General features: G+C 42.1%; 2 protein-coding genes across 5 annotated transcripts in view; one reads left to right on the top strand and one right to left on the bottom strand.

Annotated features, from left to right (window-relative positions):
* The window catches only part of INTS8 (integrator complex subunit 8), a 52,518-nt gene extending 39,775 nt beyond the window's left edge, over positions 1 to 12,743 (top strand). The window contains exons 27-28 of one of the 2 annotated variants that reach the window (XM_031439343.2): positions 7,951 to 8,017; positions 12,383 to 12,743. In XM_031439343.2, the coding sequence (XP_031295203.1) occupies positions 7,951 to 8,007 (57 nt within the window). In that variant the 3' untranslated portion in view covers positions 8,008 to 8,017; positions 12,383 to 12,743. Of the gene's footprint in view, positions 1 to 270; positions 475 to 7,950; positions 8,018 to 12,382 lie in introns of those variants that run through there. The other variant, XM_010976016.3, reaches the window with a different exon arrangement.
* On the bottom strand, positions 396 to 27,149 carry CCNE2 (cyclin E2). Of its 3 annotated transcripts, XM_064476957.1 has the most exons (14): positions 26,056 to 27,149; positions 24,194 to 24,415; positions 15,607 to 15,677; positions 12,356 to 12,395; positions 12,165 to 12,261; positions 12,030 to 12,086; positions 10,770 to 10,921; positions 9,693 to 9,828; positions 7,564 to 7,710; positions 6,230 to 6,325; positions 4,795 to 4,929; positions 3,024 to 3,135; positions 2,346 to 2,503; positions 396 to 1,913 (listed from the first exon to the last, which is right to left on the bottom strand). In XM_064476957.1, exons 4-14 carry the CDS (start codon positions 12,367 to 12,369, stop codon positions 1,800 to 1,802), a joined length of 1,218 nt encoding a protein of 405 aa, XP_064333027.1. In that variant the 5' UTR covers positions 12,370 to 12,395; positions 15,607 to 15,677; positions 24,194 to 24,415; positions 26,056 to 27,149; the 3' UTR covers positions 396 to 1,799. The 3 variants fall into 3 exon arrangements, with proteins under 3 accessions (XP_064333027.1, XP_064333028.1, XP_010974317.2); XM_064476958.1 differs by lacking the exon at positions 26,056 to 27,149 and having other exon boundaries at positions 24,194 to 24,496; XM_010976015.3 differs by lacking the exons at positions 15,607 to 15,677; positions 24,194 to 24,415; positions 26,056 to 27,149 and adding an exon at positions 13,340 to 13,367.

Raw genomic sequence — 27,149 nt, 5'->3', positions numbered from 1 at the left:
TAGAGTTTATTTCCTGGTACTTTTAGTCAGATAAACAACATGAATTTACTTAGTGTTACTCAAAATAATTCCATAAATTGTGGTTCAGCAACTGAGCTTTGCTTTGAACGGCTCTGGTCCGTTTTTGTTAATTTCTTCCACACCTCTTAGCATTTACAGTTAGAGGTTCAGTTTATCATTGTTAGCATGCAGGTCGTTTTATATTATGTATACTAGCAAGACTTCATTTTTGACCAGACCTCTGATAACATCACTTTTCTCTTCTGGAAGATCAAAGCCATCGGCCAGACAGAATTGAACGCAAGCAACCCAGAAGAAGTGTTACAGCTGGCAGCACAGAGAAGGAAAAAAAAGTTTCTCCAAGCAATGGCAAAACTTTACTTTTAAGCAGTTAGTTAAAATTTAACTTTTATTTTTTAAACAATGGGCTAAAAATAAACAGTATTAAAAGATTAAGTTTATATAATACATATATACATATTTAGTGGTGTTTTCTTTTCAGATAAAATACTGAAACATTAGTTTAAAAACAAAAACTATACAGAAGACTTCATACCAAAACAATAGCTTAAATTTATAATTTCTTCAAAGGAAGAGATTCACATGTCCAGTAACAGAATAAACTACTGATCTAGTATAATTTTTCTAATTAAATCCACTTTTGAGGCTGAAATTTCATTCTTAAAAAACTAAAACATGTATGTAGCAGTAGCTAACTATATACAGCAAGTTTCTAGGTCAAGGTTTTTTTTCCTTTTTTAATAAATAGATTTCTAGGAGTCAGTGTACATTTACTACTTTCCTACCTTGAGAAAATAGAAGTTTAGGTCAAGTGTTAAGCTTCATCACTTTGACACTGTCCTTAACTCATAATGTAGGAATTTTAAAAGGACCTTAACAGTTTTGCAAACATAAATAAAGCCTTGGTCACACTAAATTAAGATAACCCTAAGGATTTTTTTTTAGAGTAATAAAGTGACTTTCTCATATAAATAGTTTGAAAGGGTACTTAAGTTTTTCACCCAAATTGTGATGTACAGAAAAGTTATTATAAAGCAACCTATATGTCAAAGCCCCAAGTAGGAGCCCCAGCATTTACCTTGTTTATAATTTCTTTGGCACTCCCACTGTTCAGAGCACAGTTTAAAACACCATGTTCATCTAAGCCTTACTGGTTAAACATGTTATGGCAAGGCAAAGAAACTAGTCAGGCAGATTAAAGTTCACCATTTTAAAAAATTCAAGTTTCATAATAGCTTGCTACAGCACCTATAGGTAAATTAGTCACCTTATTACAAAACTAAACCTTTGTAAACAAGTTTAAATTTTATTTTCAAGAACCAAATTGCACTATCAAGAGTTTATAAATTTTGAGAATCTAAAAACTAGATTCAAAGTACTGTATCACTTAATGTACCCTTTAAGGTAGCACTTAGCTAGTCGAAAACTCCAATAATAAAATTCCTAGTTTATTAAGATAAACACAGTAAAGTAACACTGGGTCAAAAAAATGGTTACGGCGTGGATCACGGCTGGCTTCTGTCCAGTCAACATTGGGAATGAAGTCGCCCTTGTAAACAAGTCCTGCTGTCTCTTTAAACAGCTGACATAAGAATTAAATGAATTTCTTCCTTGGTGCCAATTTTAAGTGGTTTTAAAATCAAAGAATGGCAGTGACACTTCTGAATTGGCTAGGACAGTCACGGCACTGTTTTCCTGTAAAACTTAAGTAGTTCAGTTCTATGAAATTCTGTACATTACTTCATCAGTTCCCACTTGTGTGCTTATTACTTGCTCCTTTAGTGTTTTCCTGGTGGCTTTTCAGTGCTCTTCGGTGGTGTCATAATACCTCCATTGCACACTGGTGACAACTGTCCCCCCTTTCTGAAGGTGTTCACATAATTTACTTCATCCTGTAATGTGAAAAAATTACGCAGAGATTAACAGCTAAGATAAAGCACTGATGTGGTAAAGCAGAGTCCACCCAGACTTGTGTGTGCTAGTTTGAAACAACGGAGGCCTGATGTGACGGTCTCGTTCTGCCTTTACAACAGTGACTAAGTCGTGTTCTAGAGGTTCAACAACATGGACTGCCTGCGACTCATATTTTAAAGACTCTCAACGTGGGCTACTGAGATTGTTCTTGGGACACTTCACAGATCTTGCTTTGACTTCAAAGTTATTTTATTAGCTTTTCTGCATTTTGAAATCAGTATGCTCATTAGAACTTTCTGTCCCCTTACCATCTTGTATAACTGCCTGAAATATTATTCCATAATATCCTTACTGTCAGCTTCAGTGACTTGCCAAATAGTAAGACAAAAAAGTTCTACAAAAAAACATACCAGCATAGTCAGGTAATTTGTGTGTGTCTGTATATTGTGTCTGTCTTCCATAGAAATCTTCTTAAAAATCTTTAGCTTCACTGGGCTAGTACTTTTTACTACGCTGACAAAAGGCTCCATCCATTCTACACATTCAGAAATGCTGTCCCACTCCAAACCTAGAGAAAGAAAAGATAGAAAAATGTGACGGTTACGTCAGAAACTAACATAATGCCTAATGTATTTGCTCTTACTTCAAAATTCAAAGTTAATTTAAAATTCATGTAAAAAGGAAACCAAAACAAACATCAACAAAAATGAACAAATTTAGCAAGTCAAAACAGATGATCACTCTCAAACTATGTTTATAATGTGACTATTTTGAGGGAGAAAGACTTAGAGCTTCTTAGCCAGTACCTGCTACACAGGAAATTGAAATTGTCAAAACCCAAGGAATTCTTAAAGCAGAGTTATAGTCATGTTGACCAACTTCAAGTGGGTTTAAATTCCACTTGACCTTATTTTTTGTTTGTGGATATACGCTGAAGATTAGACAGTACTTCTAGCAGAAGGGAAGTAATCACTAAGCTGCTAAATTTTTAACTTTAAAATTTTAAATTCTTGTTTAGCAGGATGCTAAGTTCATAAATAGTCCCTTTAAAAGTTGTGAACAGGTAAGAAGATGATAGAGTGTCTTACCTGAGGCTTTCTTAACCACTTCAATAGAGGTAAAATGGCACAAGGCAGCAGCAGCCAGTATTCTGTACTGGAACTCTAATGAATCGATGGCTAGAATACACAGATCTAAAAGCTAACAGGGGAAAGTGTCAGTACCTAGGAGAAGGATGAGTACTACGTGTCGCTACTGAACATCAATTAATATTTTAGAGTGCTTAAGATGTGGACTATATGGCAAGGACTGCTAGAACTACAGGGATCCAGAGAGAAATAAGCCACCACCCTGACGGAAGTTGAGTCTTGGGACCGTAGGTGAGGAAGAAGAGAGTAGGACTGTTAGCATGTAGTGTGATGTGTACTATTAGCAGGGGAACCTGATCCAGAATCTGGAAGTCAGGGAAGACTTCTGCTTAAATGAGTCTTAAAAGACAAGGTACCCAGGAATACTGGGGAGTGTAGAGTTTGTTCTGGTTATAAGAAACAATTTGCAAAGATAAATGAGAAGGTATCCCTTGGAACTCAAGTAGTTAAGAACACAAAGTAAAAAAATACAAAATAAGGAATACCTTTCCTTCATTCTTTATTTAAAAAAAAAAGGCATGGCCTAGGTTAGATCATAAAGGGTCTTTAAGAAGTCAGAACTTTATAGTTCTGATTATTGAAATTACCGGAAGATTTTAAATCAGGAAAGTGACATTTTAAGAACAATCCCTTTGGCTACAGTGCAGCAGAAACACAAGAAGGGAACATGTTCTAAACAGATTAGTTAAGAGGCAGTATGATCCATGCAGTAAGAGAGCTGGTCAATGAGCAATGGAATCAGGTAAAGGGGTTAGACTTCAGGGACACCTGTCCAGTGGAGTAAACCTTCAATTAGTTTTGTCCCCATTGGTTCAGAAGATAGAAACACAAGTGGAGTCAGAAAGGAATTATTACTATTACATAGCCCTAGAAACTTTCTACATTGTTCATCATCTCGGCAAGGGTTTGCCCTATCAAGAGGGTAAAGCTGTCTATGATGATCTGGGATACCAGGAAATCTGACGGAAAAAATCAGTAAGCCTTCATTAGAAAGTTCTACAAAATGAACCAATTCCAATATATTTACTGGTTATCCAGTGTTCATAATGTGTTTACTAGATGTTTTTAAAACAAGTTGAATTTCAATCTATGCGACTTAAAACCCACCCAGAGCACCACAAGTTCTTCAGTTCCACGTGTGAGGTTTTCACCTCCCACACGGAATGGAGATGCTCTTCACCTACATGTGGTGCTTAGAGCAGCCGTAAGAGCCTACTTAGGAGAAGCAGGCAGGAGAGAATGGCGCGTTCCTCCATTAACTATTAGTTACTTTCTTAGAATATTTGTTACGTACTGGCCTTGAAAGGTTTAATTTGAACTTAAGTTTTAAAAACATGTTATAACTGAAGTAATTTAAAGTTTAATATATAAAATAGATTCCCTGTGTATTCAAATACAAGAGAGTCAGATAATCATACAGAATAATTTTATTCCACTATAAAGCCTAGAACAGCTGGCTGAAAAATACCTTTCCCCATTTTGTATCAAAAAGAGTTACTTAACTCTGTTTTGTATTCCTAAAGGATGAGAAGCAAGCAAGCAATGTAAATGCTGGGGACAGAGTTTTATGCATCAGAAGTTTCGTTCTACTCGGAGTGAATTCTTTTCAGTGTGCTGTCATTTTGTAGTACAGCCTACTTAACACTATAAATACACTAAACAAAGCCTGTAATTAATAACATTAGCATATACTCAATAAAAATATCAATACCTGAGCTATCTGAATGAACTTTTCCTGAGAATACTGAGGTAGAAGAACTTTAGGAGCATCTTTAAGAGCATCAACTTGGAGGAAGAGGTTTAGCCAGGAGATGACTGTTACAGGACCGAGTTCCCATTTTAAAGCCTGTTAATGAAATCAAGATGTGTGTTAATAAATGTAGGTGTATATATATATATATACCATATTCTATAGCTTCTTTCTTAGTCACTTAAGAGACTTTCTGCTTTAAGCTTATTTCTTCCTATTTTAGTAAAAATATTTATAGGTATCTCACAATCTAAAGCTGCTTGTGTTTTAATCTATCATTGATACAGACCCCTTTATTATCTAGTTGTCTTTACTTAAAAAGTTCACTGGACCTATTATTCATTCCTACTTTTCTCATTTCTTGCAGGCCCTAGTCTTCCAAATCTGTTCTCTACTTTTTTGAAACTGTCCTTTGAATTTTACTGAATGATTCCACAGCCAATCCCATTCAGATCCTCCGTAAACTGATTCTGTACGTTTTCTTACTTTCCGTGATCTCTAACGGCTTCTGCTCAAAATGTAAAAGTTAAAAAAAGGGACAAATCCTAATTTATGATACCATTCCCTCCATGAAGCCCTGGGACTTTTCCATTTATAGGAAGTCTGAAATAATCAGGAGAGGACAGAGTCTTAACGCCTGTAGGACCACCTAGAGGACTCCATCTTCCTTTTACACATGCTTCCTCTTTACACTATACTTCAAGCCTGAATCTGAATAACTTCGTTACAATAATATCAGCATGCCAACAAGATCCCATTCTACAGAGCTATCAACCTGAATGTTTATAGTTTGTAAACAATTCATAACAAAATTTTAATTTATATTAAATATATTAATTTATAGAAAACTTGTAAGTGAAAGTCATATTGATTGTGTTTTCTTGTATGTCCTATTTATAAAACCATGATGTCCAAATTTCATAACATACTTTCTGGTAGCTAACATTCACCCTGTAATCTCTAATTCAAAGCCCAATTAAACACTTTTATGCTTCTCTCCTCCACTCTTATATTAATAGCCCATTCCATGCATACAGAAAAGAAAAAAAGGCAATGAAATAATTCTCATTCTCTGTCTACTGGAAGAAGTGGAAAAACAGAATTAAGAGTTGAGAATCATTGTTGGAATTTATTTATATACACATGCTTTGCTAATTACCTATATATTTGGAAAATATCCTTAAACACTTTTAAATAAAGAAATAATATTCTCAATATAGGGAACATGAAAGGTACAGAAAAATAGAGCTTACAGGTTAAGCAAATTCCCCTCCCATCTTAGAAGTGGATCCTAAAATTAAAACCTCAGTTTTGACTACTTACTTTGTAGTCTTTGAGATTTAATAATAAGTTATTAAACTGCAACTAGAAATAATGAAGATATAATTATTATTACCTTTAAAATAATGAGTTCCATCCTTAAGATATCCTCTTCACTGCAAGCTCCATCAGTGACATAAGCAAACTCTTGGAGCTTAGGAGCATAGATTTCCTTTAAAATGGATTTTTAAAATTAATATCAAGCACAGTTTAGAGTGAGATTAAAGCAAAAGAATTCTATACAAACCACATACAGACTTCATTTTAAAAGGACAGCTCAAATGATTATAAATCTTAGTAAAATAATTCTGTGGTAGCCAAGGCAACATTACATTAAAAGATATTTTTCATTTCTAGGTATCTAAATTAGCCCACTATATTGATTGAAACTTATTTTCATAGATCTTGAATCTTTGTTAATAAACAATTAAGAGTATTTTAACCAGTCATTTCAGTGACTGATTAAAACAAAAAGCCAAATTTGTTTTAGGATTGCCTAATATATCAATCAGACCAAAACAAGGCACTCAACAAATAAGGTCTAGAAACTGAAAACACTTCCTTTACCCTAGTACAAAAGCATGGTAATCAAAAAATAATTTGTGCAGTTTGTTTGATGACATGTCTGTCTCAGCAGTTCAGAGAGGAACAGCTAGAATGATGAGAGGAGAAGGAGAGAAGTCAGCCATAGATGAGAACAGGCTAATGGTCAAGGTTTCAGTCTAGAAAGATACCTGAAATACACTGTGATTTCAGGTAAGGATACACTGAATACAAACACTCATCAGATGTGGCAGAACTTGGGGACAGTCCTTAAATGTGGGAGAGAAGAAAAATACACTTAAGGAAATTAGTGCATGATTCACATAACCTCTCCTACCCTCAAAATGATACAGGCTTCAAAAATTTCAGATGAAGGTACTAATTCAGTATGGGCTCAATCTAAGAAAAGTAGCCTGAGATCGTGTGAAGGAAAATCTAAGGCAGGAGAGGAGTCTCCTTCTACCCTGGCATCACCATCAGAAAGGCTGGATACAGACCGTTATTCCAACCCGGCGTAGTAGCACTTACTGCATTTGAGTGGTTGCTTAGGTTTCAGAGACCATTCTATTGAATCCAAGTGTCGTAATTATGAGATTAGAGACTGCATCCATTATTTTGTTTGTCACAATGAGCCAGGGAACATGTCACCTAGATACCAATTCCAGAATCCAACCAGAGACTTACAATAGGCTCAGATACTGAGAAGGGAACCATGATATTTAGCCTTCCATCCAAATCATAATGTTCAGAAAATGTACTGAAAAAAACCTCATCTTTCCTAAGGAGCAGCATATCAAATTGATACACAGTATTCTCTGGGGTTAAAAAAAAGTTTGGGGTAAATATGGATAAACTTCGAGAACTTACCTCAAGTTTGGAAGCAATGAATAATGAGGTAATTCCAATGAGTTGAAGCATATTTTTATTTATATCCTTTTGGGTCAACATGAATCTATCAAAAAAGTCTTGAGCAAGATAAAACGTTTCCCTATGAAGTGTGTATACTTCACATACCTAGAGAAGAATCCAAACATTTAAATATTATTCCAAGAATTTCACCGTATTAGAAAGTTATCTCTTAGCATATCTGACTTCAGAACACTTTTAAGCCCAACTTTGCTTCTTTCTAGGATATCAAAACTAAGGTGAGGGGAAAACCTAACATATGCTAATAGGATAAATGTATCACTGTCCTCGTTTACTCTTACTAGTTTTATAGTTTTTTTCACATGGACTTAATGTGTTTATTCCCAGATACATTTACTGACTATGGATGACAACTTTTTTTTCCTATTTCCTGATTTTTATTGATGATAAATGGGTAAGTTTTCATGTTTATTAATAGTACCAACAGATTCTCTTCATCATTCTCGAGATACATTTAACTACAAAATGACAACTCTGCTCCTTTCAATGTTTCTATTTCATTTATTTTTCATGTTTTACTGCTCCAGCTAAGAATTATAGAAGAAACTGAATGAATAATATTGATGATAGACAAAAATTTTCTTATCCCTTGTTTCTGACTGCAGTGAGAATTCCTCTAGTGTTTCATGATTGTTATTCATAATAAGGGGAATCTCTCATTTCCACACTTAATATAGGGAATGCTTTTAATGCCCAAAACAACTTCTTGAAGAAGAGGCCACTACTCCATTTTGGAGGAAGCAGAGGGACAGACATACATGAATTTCTAATAAACACTTAACATGTTGAGGAAATCTATTCCTAGTTTCTTACATATTTCAAAATCATGACTAGATACTGAATTCCAAAAAATATCACATTTTGATATATAAACTTATGATTTTTCTCCTTTATACTATTAAGATAATAGATTTCCAAATATTGAACCATCTGTGCATTCCTAGACTGAAAGACTATATTAAGACAAAATTGAGTTTAATGCTCTACTGGATTTATTACATTCTATATGGTTTTGCATATATAATCATATATTTAAGGGAAAATAGGGATAAATTTGAAAGACAACCACTGAATAAAAATCAATGTGACATAAAATGGAAAAATAAAATAAAATCAACATAATTGTGTTTAAACTGCATCCATGATCTTTAGATACACAGAAAAAGTCAAAACCCAACTACCTTCTTGTACACATATGACTGAAAAATCTTCCCTTCTAGTCAGAAAAAGGAATAAGCACAAGAGGACATTTTGTGGTCTTAAGAACTTCTCTGATACCTTCTGAGAGCTATTTTGCCATGTGTTACTCCACCAAAAATCCTGTGGTATTTCTCCCTTAGAATTCACCGTCTCTATCCATATTAAAGACAGGGAAACTACAGAGCAAGTATCCAAGGACTGGAGGAAAATCAGTTTGTCATCAGTACAAGTAATCATTTTCTCAATAATAATTTTAGAGACTCTTAGAATTATTATCCAGAGAAAGGGAACGGGCCTAAACAAGAGAAAATTCTGGCACAGATCTTAAGGGACTCTGGATCACTGTTATTCCTTTAGATTAATGGTCCAGTGTATTTCTGAAAGGAATAGAGAGATATGATAATAAAATGCAGCTACATGGAGCCAAGATGCTGGAGGGCTTAGGGCTTCTGGATATTCAAAGCCTCCTTATTGTTTAGGACACAGAAGTTAGGATTCCAAATCATAATTTGATTTTGGTGCTAAAGAAAGGACCTCTGAGAGTCCTGAAGCCTAGTCCTGGTTCTTCACTTTGTATAGCAAAATTCAAAACCTCGTCAACTATATATTTAGTTCATCTTGAAGTATCCTTGGCATCTACAACTGTGCCTAGTACACTGCAGTACTCAGACACCAGAGTTTGGGTTGTATGGGTCTACTTGTATAGACAGTCATTTTCCATTTTGGTGTCATCAACTACAGTAAGTAGCCCTACTAAAACAGCTCCTGGCAGTAGATGATATACCCTGAGGCCACAAGAAAAGCATATTCATGTCTAGACATTTTCCCATCACCCAGAGGAAAAAGAAATTTGTATTCCTGGAACCTACCTCTAAAAGCCAGTCTAGAAGTATTGACCTCATCTGTGGTTCCAAGTCAGAATGCAGAACTTCAAAATGTTTGTCATGAACATATCTGGTCTCTTTATTTAACATGTTTAGCCAAACATCCTTTGAACATCCCCAGCTATGGAAAGAGGGAAAAAGAATTAAGTGATCTTCATAATATACAAGCTACCTGTTTCACACAGAGTAAACTTAACTTTCAAATGTTGATATCCAATTTTCAATTAGAATTTGGAAGGAAAAGCTCTTAAATTAGGAAAAACTGCTACCTTAACTTGTAAAAATCATTTCTTTGGAATGAAATTATACAGCAAGAACTTGAACTATGATAATCTAAACTGATAGATTCCAAGAGTACCTTCTGGTCCTCATTTATTTACAATTTACAAAGGCTCCTGTTTAAGATAACCATGTTTTCTCAAGAGCAATACTAAAAATGTAAATATTTAAAGCATATGATCCCAGGAGAGACAGTCTCAATCACCTCCAAACTGATCATCAATACACTACAAGCTGGGGGGGCAGGGGTAAGTAGGAGAGTACAGAGAAGGGGAAGGTTGGTGAATTTAAATGTCTGAGTCCGTTAATTTGCTTATTAAAGCCAAATATAAATTACTACACTACACGTTTTATTTAAGCTGTACCTCTTAGTCATTCATTAGCTAGAAAAAAGAATTAAGTACAGACTTTAGTTAAGCTTGGTGAGAAATAAAAAGAGACGATATATCAAGTGAAAATGCTGTACATGTTAAAATACATTTTAACAATTTAGATAAATTATTTAGACTCCATTAAAAAGGTGATTCAGTTCTTCTGATAAGGCTTACAGTACTCAGCAGGAGAATGAAAATCTTTACAAAAGCAATGTTTTAAATATCTATATCATTCTCAAATAACACTACTCTCAGATAAAATATATGCTTAAACACTAGGAAAACAAAAAAAATTTTTTTAACAAATTTTTCTATCTTATAATAAAGGCAAAAAAACCTCAAAATAGCACCATATATTACATCAGTACGATTTTAATATTTGACATTAAATTACTGAAAATGTTCTTACCTTAAATCAGGCAGAGGTGAAGGATTAATAAAAAGATTTTTAAATCTGTAATTTGTAAATCTGGAGAAGTCACTTGTTCCTAGTTCTTTGTGGGGTGTTTCAATGATAATGCAAGGACTAATCCCCCCAGATAATACAGGTGGCCAACAATTCTGTCATAAAAAAAAAAAAAAGAACATCTTTGTGCAATAGGAAACCAGCTTTTGTCTTGGATCATTCATAAATGAAAGCTAATACTTCTCAACAATCTATAGTTTTCCCCAAACACCATCATTAGCTAACACTGCTGATGATCTAGCTAATTTAAGTTGCACTCATATTTTATTTTTATTTTTTTGGTGGGGGGAGGTAATTAGGTCTATTTATTTTCAGAGGAGGTCCTGGGGATTGAACCCAGGACCTTGTGCATGCTAAGCATGTGCTCTACCACTTGAGCTACACCCTCCCCTATAAGTTGCATATTTTATAAATAAGCCATATATACCTCATATCAATCTGCATAATGCATTAGTAACAGGTAGGATGTTTGTTTAGACAACAAAATACAATTCTGGAAATACAAGACATTAGGTATTGAGGGAGAAGAGAAATAACAAAATGCATCTGCGGTCAAAGACTAATCACTTCCAAGGTTATAAAATTCTCGTAGCTGTATTAGCCAGGGCACCTTGTTTTATAGGAAACTACGTCCCCTGCCCTCCTCCCATTAAAGCCTGTTCCAGTACGTTAGAACACATGAAGGCAAAGCCTTAAAAGTGGAATCAAGTGGAATCAATTACTTAAATACTTAAAGGACCCTTTCCCCAGTCAGTGCTGGTTGCAAAGAGACCCACTGTCTCTGAAGTGTTTTCTGTACAACACACAGGAAGAAAAGGTAGCAAAAGGCTGGGTGTCAGTCTGTCAGTGACCTCGCATCCTATTTATGCCCCAAGGAGCAGCTATGAGGACCCTCCACTACAGTCAGAGAGGGAACAAAGAGCAGAACATTGGGCAGATTAAGGCGGGCCCTGGTGCACCAGGGAGCTCCAAGAGGGAGGGATTTACAAAGAGGAACCAGCTGCTTCAAGGCAAAGTTACTCTGCAGCTGCAGTAGGATTCAGGGACATAAAAACCACCCAAAGATAAGTGCTTTCCTGCTGACCTCCGGGGCATTAAAAGTAAAAGTGTCAGAGAAATCTTCGTATTGCAAAGCAGTAACGCAATTCTATTCTTTTTCGTCATGCATTTGTTTCCCCCACACCCAGCCCAATTCTGCATTACCCTAATTTCATACTGATGTTTCTTGGTGACCTTCTCCTCTTTTCTTTTTCTGACATCCTGGAAAATAAAAAAAAGACCATTGTTAAACTAAGGTCCCAGTAAGGAATTTCCTCCCTCTTCCCCCTCTTAACTCACCTGGGCTGTTTTTCTCTTCTTGGCCTGAATTATCTGGGCTTCTTGGGGGGAATCCGTCTGGCTGGGCTGGGGCTGCTGTTTAGCTTGTAAACGGCTACTATAGTGAGTTTTTAAAAAGGAAGTTTAATTAGTAAAGCGTTTCAAAGGCAGCAGCTAACTTTGAAACATATCTCCAAGACAAATAATGTTACCTGCGTCTTGACATTCTCTTCTTTCAGGTGTGTGAAATCTCTGGAGGTGAGAGAGGAAAAAAAAAAAAAAAACACCAAAAAACAGAGTCAAATACATTGTCATCCAAACTCTCCAAGTGCCAGTTAGACGCTGATTCCGAGGTTGCAACTAAGTTCCGCAGGAGATGGCCTGAGCCATTTTACCATGCTGTCTTCTCCACTGTATTAGTTACCCATGATTTTGGACTCATGCTTGTATTTCCTCAAGTGAATGTACAGCCGGGACGAGAGTGTCTTCAAAATTTTGCAAAGCGCCCCGAACGCGCAGGGAGGCAGATGGGTCTTTTTTGCGTCCTGCACCCTCTCCCCCGCACAGCTCGAGTGGGGCTTGGGCCGCGCCCCCACTCCCTCCTCCCATCCTGGACGGGCCCGGGGAGGGGGTTGTGGAGGCGAAACGCTGTGGAGATGCCAGTTCCGCGCCAATTTGGAGAGCGGCGGTGGCGGGGAAGCAGAGGGCGGAGGGAACTTGTGTCATGTCCTTCAGTCTCCTTTCCCTCCTTCTCAGCCTCACCCGACCCTGCTCATCTCTTGGAGGGGCACCGGGACCCCGACTCCAGATGGGGGATGGGAGTGAAGGAAAGGGAGGTCAATTAGGAAAAGGGGAAACTGGGATGCTCCGGGAACGTTCCTTCCTGTGAAGGGGACCCAGACCTCCATCCTCTCTCCTGAGGGATAGCTCCCCAAATGGGAGTGGCAGAGAGAAGCCCCTAGAATGAGGGGCTTTCCCGTGGCCCCCCACTGAGGGGCTACCCTCCATCTGCCGCCGCTTCCCAGGCCCCCTGCCAAGGGTCCTGACAGGGACGGAACGCGGGGACCCATCGCCCCCAGCCGCCTAGTCCTCAGCCCTCCCATTTTTCTTCCCCCAGGTTCCCGCCTGAGGGGCGGATCGGCCCAGTGTAGCTTTCTTTCCTCCCGCAACCCGCCCCATACCCAGCACCTCCTCACCGCCAGACCCGCTACCGCTCGGCTCTCAGCTGGCGCCGGCGCCAACCCAATATATAGGCCGGGCCAGGCCCGCCCCGCACGCATGCGCCTCAGACTGACACCTCCGGACAGCGCGCTCCCCTCCCCCGCGCCCGCCAGCCCGGCCGCAGGCCCGAGAGTTGATCCCTGCGCCAGGGCCGCGCCCGCCCACCTCGAGGGGCTGCAGGGCCGGCTGGCCTGCGCCCTTGGCCGGCGGTCACCTGCACTCACTCCCCTTCACCTGCCTGTGCGGCCCGGTGGCGGGAGGGAGTCTCTCAGAGGCTCCTCCTCCACAGCCCCGGCTCCCCGCCTCTCGGCTTCCGCATCTCCCGCCAGTACGTCCCTGTCCCCTCCCTCTCTCAACTCTCGGATCCCAGGGGTGTCAGGCCGCGGCCGGGCCCCAGCATACGGCCAGGTGGAGACGGTTTGGGCGAGCACAGAGTGGCCAGGAAGTGGCCATCCTGTGGCGCACTCTGGTAGTCCCGCCAAGGCCTCCAGGAACCCGGGTTTTCCTAGGAAACGCGGGGACCAGCAGGGCCCGCCCCTGCGGGAGGAGCGCAGCGTTGACTGGCGAGCTGGCCAATGGGCGGCGAGGACGGCAGCACAACGTGGAGCGGCTGCAGAATGTAAACACAGCCGGGCGCGCGGCGGGCCACGTGTGCCCCGACTGCCACCCGCCGGCCGCCGGGACCACCGGGGACCAGCTGTGGCACCCCAGGGCAGCCAGGCTCAGAGATGCCTGTCTTGCACTTAGCTCCAGCCCGCCGGCCGAGGTATGTATCAACCATGTTTTCCAGCTCCCTGCTCCGCGGACCGTGTTACCCTTCCCGTGGGTGAGTCACTCCGCGCCTCGCCGCCCGGCCCGTGCCTGGCGGCTTCCCACTCAGTAGTCCCGACGCAGGAAACGCTTGCGCCAAGCCGCACGCTCCCTCCCTCTCCTCTCAACCTCCAGTTCTGGGGACCTCAAGGGTAAACACCTCTCCCGAGCAGTGCCGGGGGTGACACTACTCCTTCCCCAAGAGAACAGTGGCTGTCGGGAGCCGCGCCGGGCGGGGAGAACTGTTCCACCACGTGCAGGCCCCGGGCCCGCCAACCGCGCCCCGCCCAGCCGCCGCCGCCGCCGCCGCCGCCAGCGCGCCCTGCAGAGCCCGCGCGAGCCGCCCGCGCGGGAGGGAGCGCCCGCCTCCGAGCTATAATGGGAGGAGGCGGTCCGACGCATTTCTCTCTCTTTACCCCATGTCTAAATTTAGGATTCCCTCGCTGCTTCTACTAAAATCCTGCTCCAGCGCGCCCCAAGATCGGACGTCTCCAAGTAGGACATGCGGTTGATAGTCCGCAAACTGGGTTTGCGGCGGGAGCAAGTGGGGCGGGGGACGCCGGCAGGAACAAAGACCCCCGGGGTAGAGGAGCCGCGCGAAGGCTGCCTTGAACCCGCCGCAGCTCGGGCCAGGCGCGGGCCGGCCGTGCTGGTCTCTCTGCCCTGGCCCGAGCGAGCGGCTGGGAGAGCCCGAGGAGACGCGGCTGCCCGCGCCTGCCCGGCACCGCGGCCCAGGCGGGAGCCCTTCCCGAGATGCACCAGGCGGCGGCGGGGAGGACAGTCCCGGGGTCCCCGCCCCGCGCCTTTTGTGCCGCGTCGCCGGTGTGAGCCTAGGAATAACCAGCGCTCTTCCGGGCTTTTTCGATTCTGACCACAGTCTCGTGACGCCGGCAAAGTAATTGTTTTTCTCCCAAATTTACGCATGAGGAAGTAAAAAGCTTGCCTAAGGTGACCTGGAATCAGAAGAGCCCCAGAATCTTGTCAGTCCAAGAAACTTCGTACCATTTATGATGCTTATGATGGCTTTCTTGTTGGGGGGTGGGGGTTGCCTCCTTTTTGCAGTCACCTCAAAACGTTGTGCTGTTCAGCTGTAAAGCTTAGAGAGCTAACAGCGTGATGATAAGAAATGGGAGGTCTTCCAGCAAGCCCAGAACCGAAGCAAAACTGGTGGCAGTCATGAGTGAATTTGATAGTTAAAATAAGCTGAAAACCAGTCTTAGGACATTGACGCCTAGCACTGGGCTAACTAGTAAATTACTTGTAAACTTTGGGCAATGCCCTGGACTTTGAAGTGAACAGAGTGCAATCCTAGTAAAGGAAAATTTAGAAAGAATCTTAAGACTGCTTTGTGTGGAAACGGATAGGTTGAATTCTGCCAAATTACAAGTGTCAGGTCACTGGTTAAGGGGGACTAAAAAGAACATACGCTTACCCTTCAGAAGGACCGAGGTTTTGATCCTGCTCTACTGCAAGTTACCGAATCCTTCTGAGCGTAGGTTTCCTCTACAAAAGATAAAACAAAGCACTCATTTCAAGGGTTGTTTTACAGATTAAATTTTACCACAGTTTTTTTTTAAATTAAGTATAGTTGATTTATAATATCATGTTAGTTTTTGGTGTATTACATAGTGATTCAGTTTTATACATATATATTTTTTCAGATTCTTTTCCATTATAGTTTATTACAAGATATTGAATACAGTTCCCTGTATTATACAGTAGGACCTTGTTTATCTATTTTATATATAGTAGCATGTATCTGTTAATCCCAAACTCCTAATTTATCCATCCCCTCCTTTCTGCATTGGTAACCATAAATTTGTTTTCTATGTGTGAGTCTGTTTCTGTTTTGTAAGTTCATTTGTATCATTTTTTTTTTTAGATTCCACATATAAGTGGTATCATACATTTGTCTTTTTCTGACTTCACTTAGTATGATAATCTCTAGGTCCATCCATATTGCTGCAAATGGCATTATTTCATTCATTTTTATGGCTGAGTATACATACTCACACACACATACATACCTCATACATACACACAGCACATCTTTATCCATTCACCTATCAATGGACATTTAGGTTACTTCTGTGTCTTGGCTGTTGTAAATAGTGCTGCTGTGAACATTGGGGTACATTTATCTTTTTGAATTAGAGTTTCCTCCAGATGTATGTCCAGGAGTGGGATTGCTGGATCATATGGTAACTCAATTTTTAGTTTTATAAGGAACCTCCATACTGTTCTCCATAGTGGCTGCACCAATTTACATTCCCACCAACAGTTGTGGGAGGGTTCCTTTTTCTCCACATCCTCTCCAGCATTTATTATTTGTGGATTTTTGATGATGGCCAGTCTGACTGGTGTGAGGTGATACCTCATTGTAGTTTTGATTTGCATTTCTTTAATAATTAGCAATGTTGAGCATCTTTTCATGCGCCTATTGGCCATCTTTATGTCCTTTTTGGAGAAATGTTTGTTTAGGTCTTCTGCCCATTTTTTGACTGGATTTTTTTCCTTTTTTTTGATACTGAGATGTATGAGCCGTTTGTATATTTTGGAAATTAAGCCCCTGTCGATCACATCATTTGCAAATATTTTTTTCTATTCCATAGGTTGTTTTTTCGTTTTCCCTACGGTTTTCTTTGCTGTGCAAAAGCTTTTAATTTTGATTAGGTCCTATTTGTTTATTTTTGCTTTTCTTTTACCTTAGGAGACTGCGCTATGAAAACATTGCTACGATTTATGTCAGAGAATGTTTTGCCTGTGTTTTCTTCTAGGACTTTTATGGCATCATGTCTTAAGTTTAAGTCTTTAAGCCATTTTGAGTTTATTTTTGTATATGATGAGGGAGTGTTCTAACTTCATTGATTTACATGCGCTGTCTGAGCACCACTTGCTAAAGAGACTGTAAAGATTACATTTTATAATAAATTGTATATAGAGTCCCTCCCTTGCATATGTACCTGTCACAGAGCAAATGCTAAGTGCTGCATCTTCGCTCTCCCATCCACCACCCCCCTTACTAGTTTATACCCATAGACATTAAGAAGTAATTTTAAGGATACTGAATAAAACAAAAAGCCGAATTATAAAATTGCTGTTTCCTAGAGTTTTGTTATTGTAGTCCTTTTGGGTACCAATTTTAAGCATCATCTTTCAATATGTTATCATTGTTCCGTATTTATGTTCATTTTTAGCTCCCTCTTCTTCTACTCATCCCAATTTTAAAATTCGTTTACTTTGAAATGTATAAAATTTCTAATAATTTTAGAAATTTTGGCGTTTTCTCCATTGTACATGCAGAATTAAAACACCATGGTAAATAAAGTATTGGCCTCTATGGTGATTTCATTTTCCAAAAAAAAGAAAGAAAAAGAAAGATTCTTAGAAACACAGGGTTGGTATTTTTTAAGGCCCAACCTACTTTTTATTTCTTGCTTCTGCACCTCTTCTGTGCCATACCTCCTCTGTGAAGCCTTCCCAAACCCCTCTCTGTGCTCTTCAGTTATGCTCACCTCCCAGGACAATAATTACCTATTAAAATGCCTTTTACCTCCAGCTAGGCCTTGGACCTTGTTTTGTTCTTTTTTTTTTTTTTTTTTTTTTTGCAGCGACTACCCAGCAGTTCAGAGGCATACAAAGCAGGACCTTGGTAAATGTTTAGTTGAATTATGGATAAGAGATCCCATTATAGAACTTTAATTCTGTAAGTTTAAAATGATGGATGGTAGAATTATTCCCGGTTAATATTAGGATTTTTAAAATCAATAAACTATTTTTAAGAAAAGTTTTAGATTTATAGACAAGTTGAGCAGGCAGAACAGAACTTCCATATACTCCTCCACTCCACCCCGCCACCTCATACAGTTTCCCCATCACTGACGTCTCACAACAGTATGCTGCATTGGTTACCATATGAACCAATGTTGATTCATTATATTATTATGATGATGCAAAATTATAATAATTATTAAAGCTTGTGCTTCGGATTTCCTTAGTCTTACCCTGATGTCTTTTTACTGCTGCAGAATACAAACATCCCATTTAGAAGTCATGTCTCCCTAAGTGTCTTCTTGGCTGTGACAGTTTCTCAGACTTTCCTTGACAGTTTTGAGGAGTACTGGTCAAGTATTCTGTAGCCTTTCTATGGGAATTTCTGTCAGTTGTTTTTCTCATGCAAGTTACAGGTTTAGAGGAAGAAGATCACAGAGGTAAAGTGTCATTTTCATCACATCATATCAAAGTACATGCTGTCGTCATGGTTTATGACCATTGATGTTGACTTTGGTCACCTGGTAGTATTTGTCAGGTTTTTTCCATTTATTTGTTTACTTGTTTGTGGAGGGTGGTAATTAGATTTATTTTTTTTTTAATGGAGGCACTGGGGATTGAACCCAGGATCTCGTGCATGCTGAACACGCAGTCTCCCACCGAGCTATACCCTCCCCCAGGTTTCTTCATTTAAACTTGCCCCTCTTTACATGGTATTGACCCCTGGGATCCTCCACCACTGTGAGACAGACACTGTTACTGTCATTCCCACTTTACAGGTGAGGAAGCAGGATGCAGTTTGCCACAGTCCCAGAGTGGAGTCTGACTCTGGCTCCCCTGTGCTGTGCTGCCTCCAGTTACCATCACGTCATTTTCAAATTAATTCTTTTTCCCCCTCCGCCTTAGTTCAGGGCTCCATTCTCTCCTCAGTGCAGTCATCTCCTAACTGGTTTTCCTCGCCTGTGTTGCCCCTTCTAACCTGTCTTCCAATACGTCTTCCAAACTCTCTTTTTAAAGCCCACACATCTGCCCACACCTGCCACTGACCTGTTATGGATCACTTTCGGTTAAAGGCCAAACCCCCTAACTTAACACACAAAGCCTCTCAAACCCGGGAAATCCAGCTGGGTGCTGTTCCCCTCACCCCTGCCTTCTCACTTCCGACCACCTTTGCAGCTGCACCTCTCCTCCCTGCCTCCACGGTCTCCCCCAGCTAACTCCCAGGTATCTGTTAACATGCCAATAAACACCGGCATCTCTGGAAGGCTGCCTGCTCAGAACAAGGGAAGGCTCTCTCCTTTACTCCCCGCTCCCTCCCACCCTTGCCTCTACCATGGCCCTTCCCAGGTTGTGGGGAGCTCCTGGGGACAGGACCCTGGGGCCTGGCCGACCACAGCCCCCTTTGTGGAATGAATGGGGTGGGCAGCAGAGGTGTACTCTCTGGGGATGGCCCTCCTACCAAGAATCCAGGGAACACTCTTGAAACAGCAGGGTCGCGGCTGAGCGCTGCCCTCTAGAGGCAGAACTGGGACTCCTGTCCTCTGGGACTCCGGGAGCACCAAGGAATCTAGGCAGAGAGCGCCGGCCTCTGCGGAGCTGCCCTTGGCCACCATCTCCGAGGGGAGCCCTTGAGAAGGCCGGCATCTTAGGGGGTGAGAGCTAGAGGGCTCCCAAAAGATGGTTGGTCCAGCCTGTTCAGGGTTCATGATACTCCACAGTGCGGAGAAAGAACAGGGATAAAGGGTCGCGCTGGAAATTAAGCAGCTCTGGGTGGAGGTTGGAACAGGCAGGCAAGTGTAGGTTGCATCAGACTGCTCCGGGTCAGGCACTGCTCTTGTTAACTGCAGGGCACAGACTGTCCACAAGAGCTTACGTTCTACTGGGGTAGGGACAGACAATAACTGTGTAACAGATAACTATCATTAAGCACTAAGAAAAAGAAAAACTATTGTAACACGAGAGGGGACTACTTGAGCTACGGGGGAGGAGGAGGGGGACGGACTCACAGGGGAGGTGGTATTTTATCTAGTTCATTCATTCAACAAGCAGTAGGACATAATAGGTAATGAAGTAAACAAAAGTTCCTGTCCCCTCAGAGCTTAATTCCAGCGTTGGCGGGGGTTGGGGGGGGGCGTATCTCGTTTACTGGCTTTGCCCCGCCCCCCACTTCTGCAGGTGACTGAGACCGGGCTGAGCCAGGGCGTAGGGGCAGGGCTGCTGGCTCCCACTTCTGAGTCTCCTAGACGGGGCTGCCACCGTTCAGAAGAAGCTCCCCAGAGACCCCAGGGAGGAGGGCCTGGCAGGCAGCACCTCTGGCCTGCTCCGGGGTCGGCTACCCAGCTACCGCAGCCTCGCAGACGACTTCCAGGCCTGCCATCCACACCTAGGTCCTAAATTGGGGCCTGGCTCTCCCTCCAATCCCAGTTCCAAACCCTACTTAAAACTGAGCTTTATTTTAAAATGTCTGTTCTGTTCCGCTGTTTTGGGTCTTTCCTTAGGGACTCTGACTTCACATGTGTGCAGTTTCCTTTCCCTGTCTTCCGCATCACTCCCTCTCTAATGCCGTTTATTCATCTCTGTTTTACCTTCTTCACTCTTATTTCTATTCTTTGTGTCTTCCACGGTGTCCCTTGAGTGCTGTCTCCTCTCTCGTGTTTCTTGTAATTTGGTTTTTGTTGAAATGTTTTGCATTTATTTTTCTTACACTTACTTCTAAGTCTGCCTCCAACTAGTCCTAAGCTTCCCTGGTCCCCTCCCAGCCACTGATTCCCGGGCACCCGCCCCTTCCTGCCAGGGTGCCCGTCTCTTTTTCTGAAGCTGTGCCCGTGGGTTCTCCTGGCCTCCAGTCACTTACTGGGATTTATTTCTTCCTCTCCCCGTGTTCCTGCCCCCTGCCTTCCTGGTCCTGCTCACAGCCGTTCCCACCCAGGCTGAGTCCTCTCCTGGGGTTGGATTTTCCCTGGGGATTGGTGGGAGTTGCTGGGACCTGCACCCCCGGACTCTTGTGCAATGTCTGGTCTTCCCTGTGGCACCTGGTGAACCGCACGTTATTCGCTTCCCGTGCTGATGTGGGGTGGCGCTACACACCGCATGAAATTTGTGAAGTTTCTCACTTCCTTGTTTCACTGAAGATGTAAGCCTGTAGCTGTTTCACACCTTCATTCCCATTGCTCTGAATGATTTTCAGGAGAACTGGAAAGATTCTGAACAGAGCTGTCACCACGTACCCATCAGGCTGGCCTAGGGTCCTCAGCCAGCCAGTCGAAGCCCTCCACAGTCTGGCCTCAGGTTCTCTCCCTGCTCCTCCGTGTGACCACACACAGCTCCAGCCAGACTAGCCTCCCACCACCCCAGGAGCTCACCGCACACATGCCTTCCTGTGTTCCAGCTGTTGTCCACACTGCAGTGTTCCCTCCAGGGGCCTCTTTATGGTGGCCATTGCTTCCGGTGACCCAGCATGCATTGCTCCTTTTCTCTTTCTTCTGGTATCAGAACCAACTCACCAGCCACCAGCAGGGATAGACGCGTAAACCCAGCTCGTTAATCATGGTGCCTCTTCCCTGGGCAACAGTTTTGGGGAGAGCTAAATGGTCCAAGTGGGGCCAGAGTCCCTCCTTGACTCTTCCTTCCCCTAGAGCTAACTGAGAAGCCTGCCTCCTGCGTCTGGGGTCACTGTGCCAGAGAATGTTCACCTGGAAGAACACCCCATCTGCAGAATTAAAGGAAAAGGTGACAGAGAGAGAGAAAGAGAGATTCCTTGCTTAAGTACTGGATCTGCCCTGAGGTTCCTGGTAACATAAGTCAGTCCATCACAGTTTAGCTTAAGGAACTCTGAGTCAGTTTTGTGACCTGCAACTGAAAGAATCCTGACAAATACACCTTACTGTGTTCTCCCGTTGCCCTGGAGTTTTCGCCTATTGTAACACACGTCACACCACCTAGTAATTATAATTACCTGTTTATTTGTGTATATCCCCCACTGAAAGCCCTTTACTGCAAGGCCCACGCTTATTCACCACTGGGTGCCTGGAACCTAGTTTTGTGCCTGACTATCCTTGGGCAGTCAATAAATATTCCATGGAAACTGCATTTTTGCCTTTTTTAATTCTTCCCATCACTTAAGGCCTTAGCCTCCAAGTCCTTCGTGCAGCATTCCACCAAGCGGGAGCACCCACCTGAACTGTCCAGGAGAAAGCAAGCCCCCATCAGAGCTGCATTCTCCTCGCCCTAGTGACTCGAGTCAGAAGTGATGTCTCCCTCACAGGAGCTCCTGTATCTCATGTAACCAGTGGCAGCTACTCATACTGTCTTAAAGGGGAATGCAAATAACTTAGAACTAATATAGGTTTTCAGATGTGGTTGTAAATGCAAGGCAAGGACCTAGCACAATGCCTCATACAAAAGAAGCCACAGTTGTTGAACGGCTAGCTGAATGCACAGTGATCAGCACTTCAGAGGTTAGATGGAAGCTGGTAGTCTGTTACTGGCTGTGGGGGCCTTGTGCTAAGTGGGTCACGGGGCAGATTCAGAGGAACCTGAAAGAAGGGGAAAGCTGAACCACACTTTTGCAGAATGTGTGAATGCTGTTTGAAAATCTACTTAAGCCATGACAAGTGACCACAGCTGACAAATAGCTGTGGTTATTTTTTACGCCCACATGTCTCATTACTTGGTAAAGGCCATTAACTTGTCCAAGCTGAGTAGCTGGAAGGAGAGATGAGGCATGAGGAGAGCAGGTCAGAGTTTCTAATGCCTGCCGCTCTGATAAGGGGAAACCGAGTGTTGCCAAGAGGAAAGGTCAAAAGCCCTGGCACCAGCACTGTGTTCCCACCTCTCATATCAGCCACACGCTTTTCTTTGGCTGTGTCTTTCATACGTAATTAGCAATAGTCTGACTCAATCAACTTCTCTGATGGAACATAAGCCCCAGAAGGCCAGGGACTTGGTCTGCCTTGTTCAATGCTCAGCCTCCCAGTACCTGATACAGTTCCTGGTCCTTATGTCTGGGGCCATAGTAGGAGCTCCATACATAGTAATTGAGTTCATGTCTCTACAACACTGGACACGGCTTGTTTACCTTTTGTGTATCTTGCTAAGATATTTGTATGTCGAGACTTCCCTTTTCTGACACAGATGTCAAAAGAACATCTCCAAGTCCAAGTCCCATGATATCAGTGAGCGCCAGTGCCTTATTCACTGAAGTATCTCTAGTGCCCAATACAGGAGACTTTCTGTCAATATTTATGGAATGAATGATTTAAGTATTTTTTTAAAGTTTATTTACTTTTAATTTTCTTTTTTGTTGTAGAAGGAGTAGGTAATTAGATTTATTTGCTTATTTTTAGATGAGGTACTGGGGATTGAACCCAGGACCTCGTGCATGCTAAGCACGTGCTCTACCACTTGAGCTACACCCTCCCCCCGAATGATCTAAGTATTAGCGAAGTTTAAATTAAACAAAGAAATGGAAATGAGCAGCTCAGATTTAGTAAGCAGGTTCTGCTATGTTTGTTTTAACCTTTACAGTTTGTAGGTATTCTCACAAACATCCCCTCAGTTGACTCTAAACCTCTGGGGTTTATTTTGTCAATTTTATAGACAAGGGAATAGGCTCAGAGGACCCACAGGGCTTGTCTAAGTTACATGGCTTGCAGGCTGGGACTTGAACCCAAGATCTGAATCCAGACTGTATGATCTTTCTACTTTTTTCATGGATGGCAGCTGAAGATGAGACAGAATTGTTAGAAAACCATCAACAATTTATAATTGGAATTATAGAATCTTAGAGTTGCAAACGGCCTCATACATCACAAATTCCAAACCACTCCCTCACTTTTCAAAATAGGAAAGAAGGTTTGGAGAACATCTATGATCTATCCTAAGGCACACCTTCAGTTTGAGGAGTAATTACTCTGAAGCTGCCTCCTCCACTGATGGCCTCTGGTTTGTCCTCAGAGCTGACTCTCAGGTAGACATTGTGGACTGAGCTCGGAGACCAAGCTCCCCTCTGCTTTCCTGCATCCGAGGCCCCTGGAAGCCTGGTTCCTTTCTGACGGGAGCCTGGCCCTTGGTGAAGGAAATTCGATTTTAATCTGTCTCTCTTTCTGTCATTTTTTTTTTTCCTTCTTTCTTATTTACCTTGCCAGGTGAGGGGTGAGGGTTGTAAAAGAGGCATCCAGTCTTCAAGCTTCCCTGCTCCCTCCCCTGTAAGATCTGGTTTGAAAGTTAACAAAAATAACCCCACTTACCTCTTTATTTATTTACTGTTTTTGAACAAGTGTAACTGAGTTCACTTTTGTTTTTCTTTGTCTGATGTCCGTGGTGAAGACCCTCCAGCTACCCAAGGGTACACTCTGCACAGAACTCAGCAGAATCTTGCCCTGGTCTTGAAGGAGTAATTTCACTAGGCCTTAGAGAGGAGAGGCTCCATTGTTTGGCCTTGCGCATCACTCTTGTTTTAGGAGTCAAATCTGACAACAGAAGAGCACAAATATAAATTTTACTAGTGATCAAAGAAAAGTAATGAAATACCATTTCCCACCATCAAATAGGCAAAAAATTAGAGCAATGGATACTCTGTGCTGGCAAGGGGATGCAAAAATGAGCACGGATACACTGCTGCACCTTTGGGGAATGCAGCCTACTGTCTGTTAAAATAAAAAACACAGAGATTATACAGGAGAAATGTAGAGATCAAGGTTTCAGTTAGTAAAGTGATATGTTTAATTTTTTCCTTTTAGGGGACGGTAAATTAGGTTTATTCATTTTTTTTATTTTTGGAGGAAGTCCTGGGGATTGAACCCAGGACCTCCTAAATGCCAAGCATGCACTCTACCACTTGAGCTATACCCTCCCCCATATGTTCAAGAAAGTTTACTAAAGCTCTGTTTGTAATTACCAAAACCTAAAAACAATTTGAATTTGTCAGGAAATCTGCAATACAGAATACATCATGCAATTATTTTTTTAATGAGTTAGGACTCCATGTGTGTACTTGGAAAGCTGTCTAGGAATATATTATATAAATGTAGTGATAAAGTTGCAGAATAATATTAATAGAATATCTTACTTTTGGAAAAAATAAGGTAATCTTTTTATGGGTGTATACATGATTACAGACCCTTCTGGACCGATGATGGGGTTACATCCCAATAAACCCACCATAAGCTGAAGATGCATTTAATACACCTGACCTTCTGAACATCATAGCTGAGCCTAGCCTACCTTACACATGCTCAGAATACTTCCATTAGGCAAAATCATTTAACACAAAGCCCATTTTATAATGAAGTTTTGAATATCTCATGTAATGTATTGAAAACTGTACTAAAAGTGAGCATCAGAATGGTTGTGTGGGTGCTGGTTGTTCACCCTCGAGGTCACGGGGCTGCCCAGGAGCTGCCCAGCGACAAGAGTGTGGTTCCGCAGATCACCAACGTGGGAAAGGACCAACATCCAGAATTCAAGTATGCTTTCCACTGAGTGCGTATCTCTTCTAAATGATCATAAAGTTGAAAAGTTGTAAGTCAAACCATCGTGAGGCGGGGACCATCTGTGTGTGAGTGTGGAGAGAGAAATGGCAGGATTCCGTCTCAGCTAATGAGGTTCGTGCCTGGAGGGTGGAGACATGAACACGTCTGTTCTGACTTGGTGTAACAAGCATGCTTTGCCACTGTGATTTTTTTTTTTAATTTAAGTGAAAAATTGTTGACAGAATGGGTTTGAGAGATAGACAGATGGGTTATCATCTAATTTCTGTCACTTAATAGTTGTGAGAGGTTTGGTAAAGTACTTAACCTCAGTCCTTATCTGTAAAAGGGTTAGTAATGTCTACCTCACCGTGTTTGATTGAAAGAAGTGAAGTATACAAAGCATGTAACACATTGTAATCCTATAAACGCTAGTTTCTTCTTCCTTCTACACAAGCAGTTTGGAGTAGAGTGTTAACCCTTGCGGTATGTGTTGGTTCTGCAGTGTGTGTTATCCTGATGTGCACAGCGTGGCCCTGGCCTACTGGAGGGGTGGATTAGTGTCTCCCTTCCCCCACTTGGTCCTCATAGAGACAAAGAGTAACATACAATGGTGCCTCAGCCCTCCGGGGATGACTCACCTGGCACCGGAGTTATCAGTAACCCAGCTGTGACGGAGGGAGAGGGCCTCTGGCTAGTCAAAATGGATGTCTGAAGTTCAAGCTCCCACCGGGCCATTTATTCTTATTTTAGAAAACCCAAACAAGCTTCTCCAGCGATGATGCTGTGGCAGGCACCCCAAGAACAGCCGGCGGGGGTCGGGGGCGGTGAGCCCAGGGGTGCACGGAAGACTCAAACGCAAACACAGATTGTCAGGGAGCCAGGTGGTCTGTGGCCAGGCCCTGTTTTCACAGCGAACAACTGATCCTCACAATGACAATGCTGGATTATTGAGGAAAAACTAATTCATGCTTTGTGTAATCCTGTAAAGGCCCCTTATTAGAGGGTGAAACAGTCTAGCAGTATTACCAGCAAAGACGATTACACTTTGCAGTTTTACTACGCAAAAAGTGAATTTTGTTTTGTATTAGTGCCAGAATATAGCAGAGGCCTTCATCCCATGAGGGAAAGACAGAGCAGCTGCCCATGGTTAGAAACCTGCCCAATTGAGTGTGACGGGCATTAGAAATTGTTGAGAAAGGATCTTAACCTGGAACAACGGGATGATTTCTTACAAGTGCATTGTTTGCTTTTTGACTAAAAGAAGTTCCACAATCCGTAATCCAAAATCCTTGGGGCCTGGTGAGTTCTGAAATTCAGAATTTTTCAGATTTCTTAAAGGTAGCATGTACACATACCATATGTGATGTAACAGCCCCGGCAGGGTCTAAGGCAGCACACAATAGTCAAATGTATTAATATTTCTATAGAGAAACACTCATTAAGACAAATAGTATATAGCTTATTTAAATAACAAAACACTAAATGAAACAGTGGGATAGATATAGAATGTAAATACTCTAGTAATCTTATTTCTAAGAAAACATTTTATAAATCTTCAAATATATGCAGTTTCGAATTCAGCTAAATATGCCTATGCGTGGCCAAACCCTGAACATCCATCACCACTGGTTGCATGAGCATCTCAGGAGAGGAACCTGAGTGCCTGTCACCAGCAGCAGCTGGAGGTGGCACCTGATGTTTGCAGGAGCGGGACTGAGGGCAACGCTTTAAT

This window comes from Camelus dromedarius, chromosome 20 (genome assembly GCF_036321535.1).
Source record: "Camelus dromedarius isolate mCamDro1 chromosome 20, mCamDro1.pat, whole genome shotgun sequence".
In the NCBI taxonomy this organism is placed as follows: Eukaryota; Metazoa; Chordata; class Mammalia; order Artiodactyla; family Camelidae; genus Camelus; species Camelus dromedarius.
This window is presented reverse-complemented; position numbering and strand designations above follow the sequence as displayed.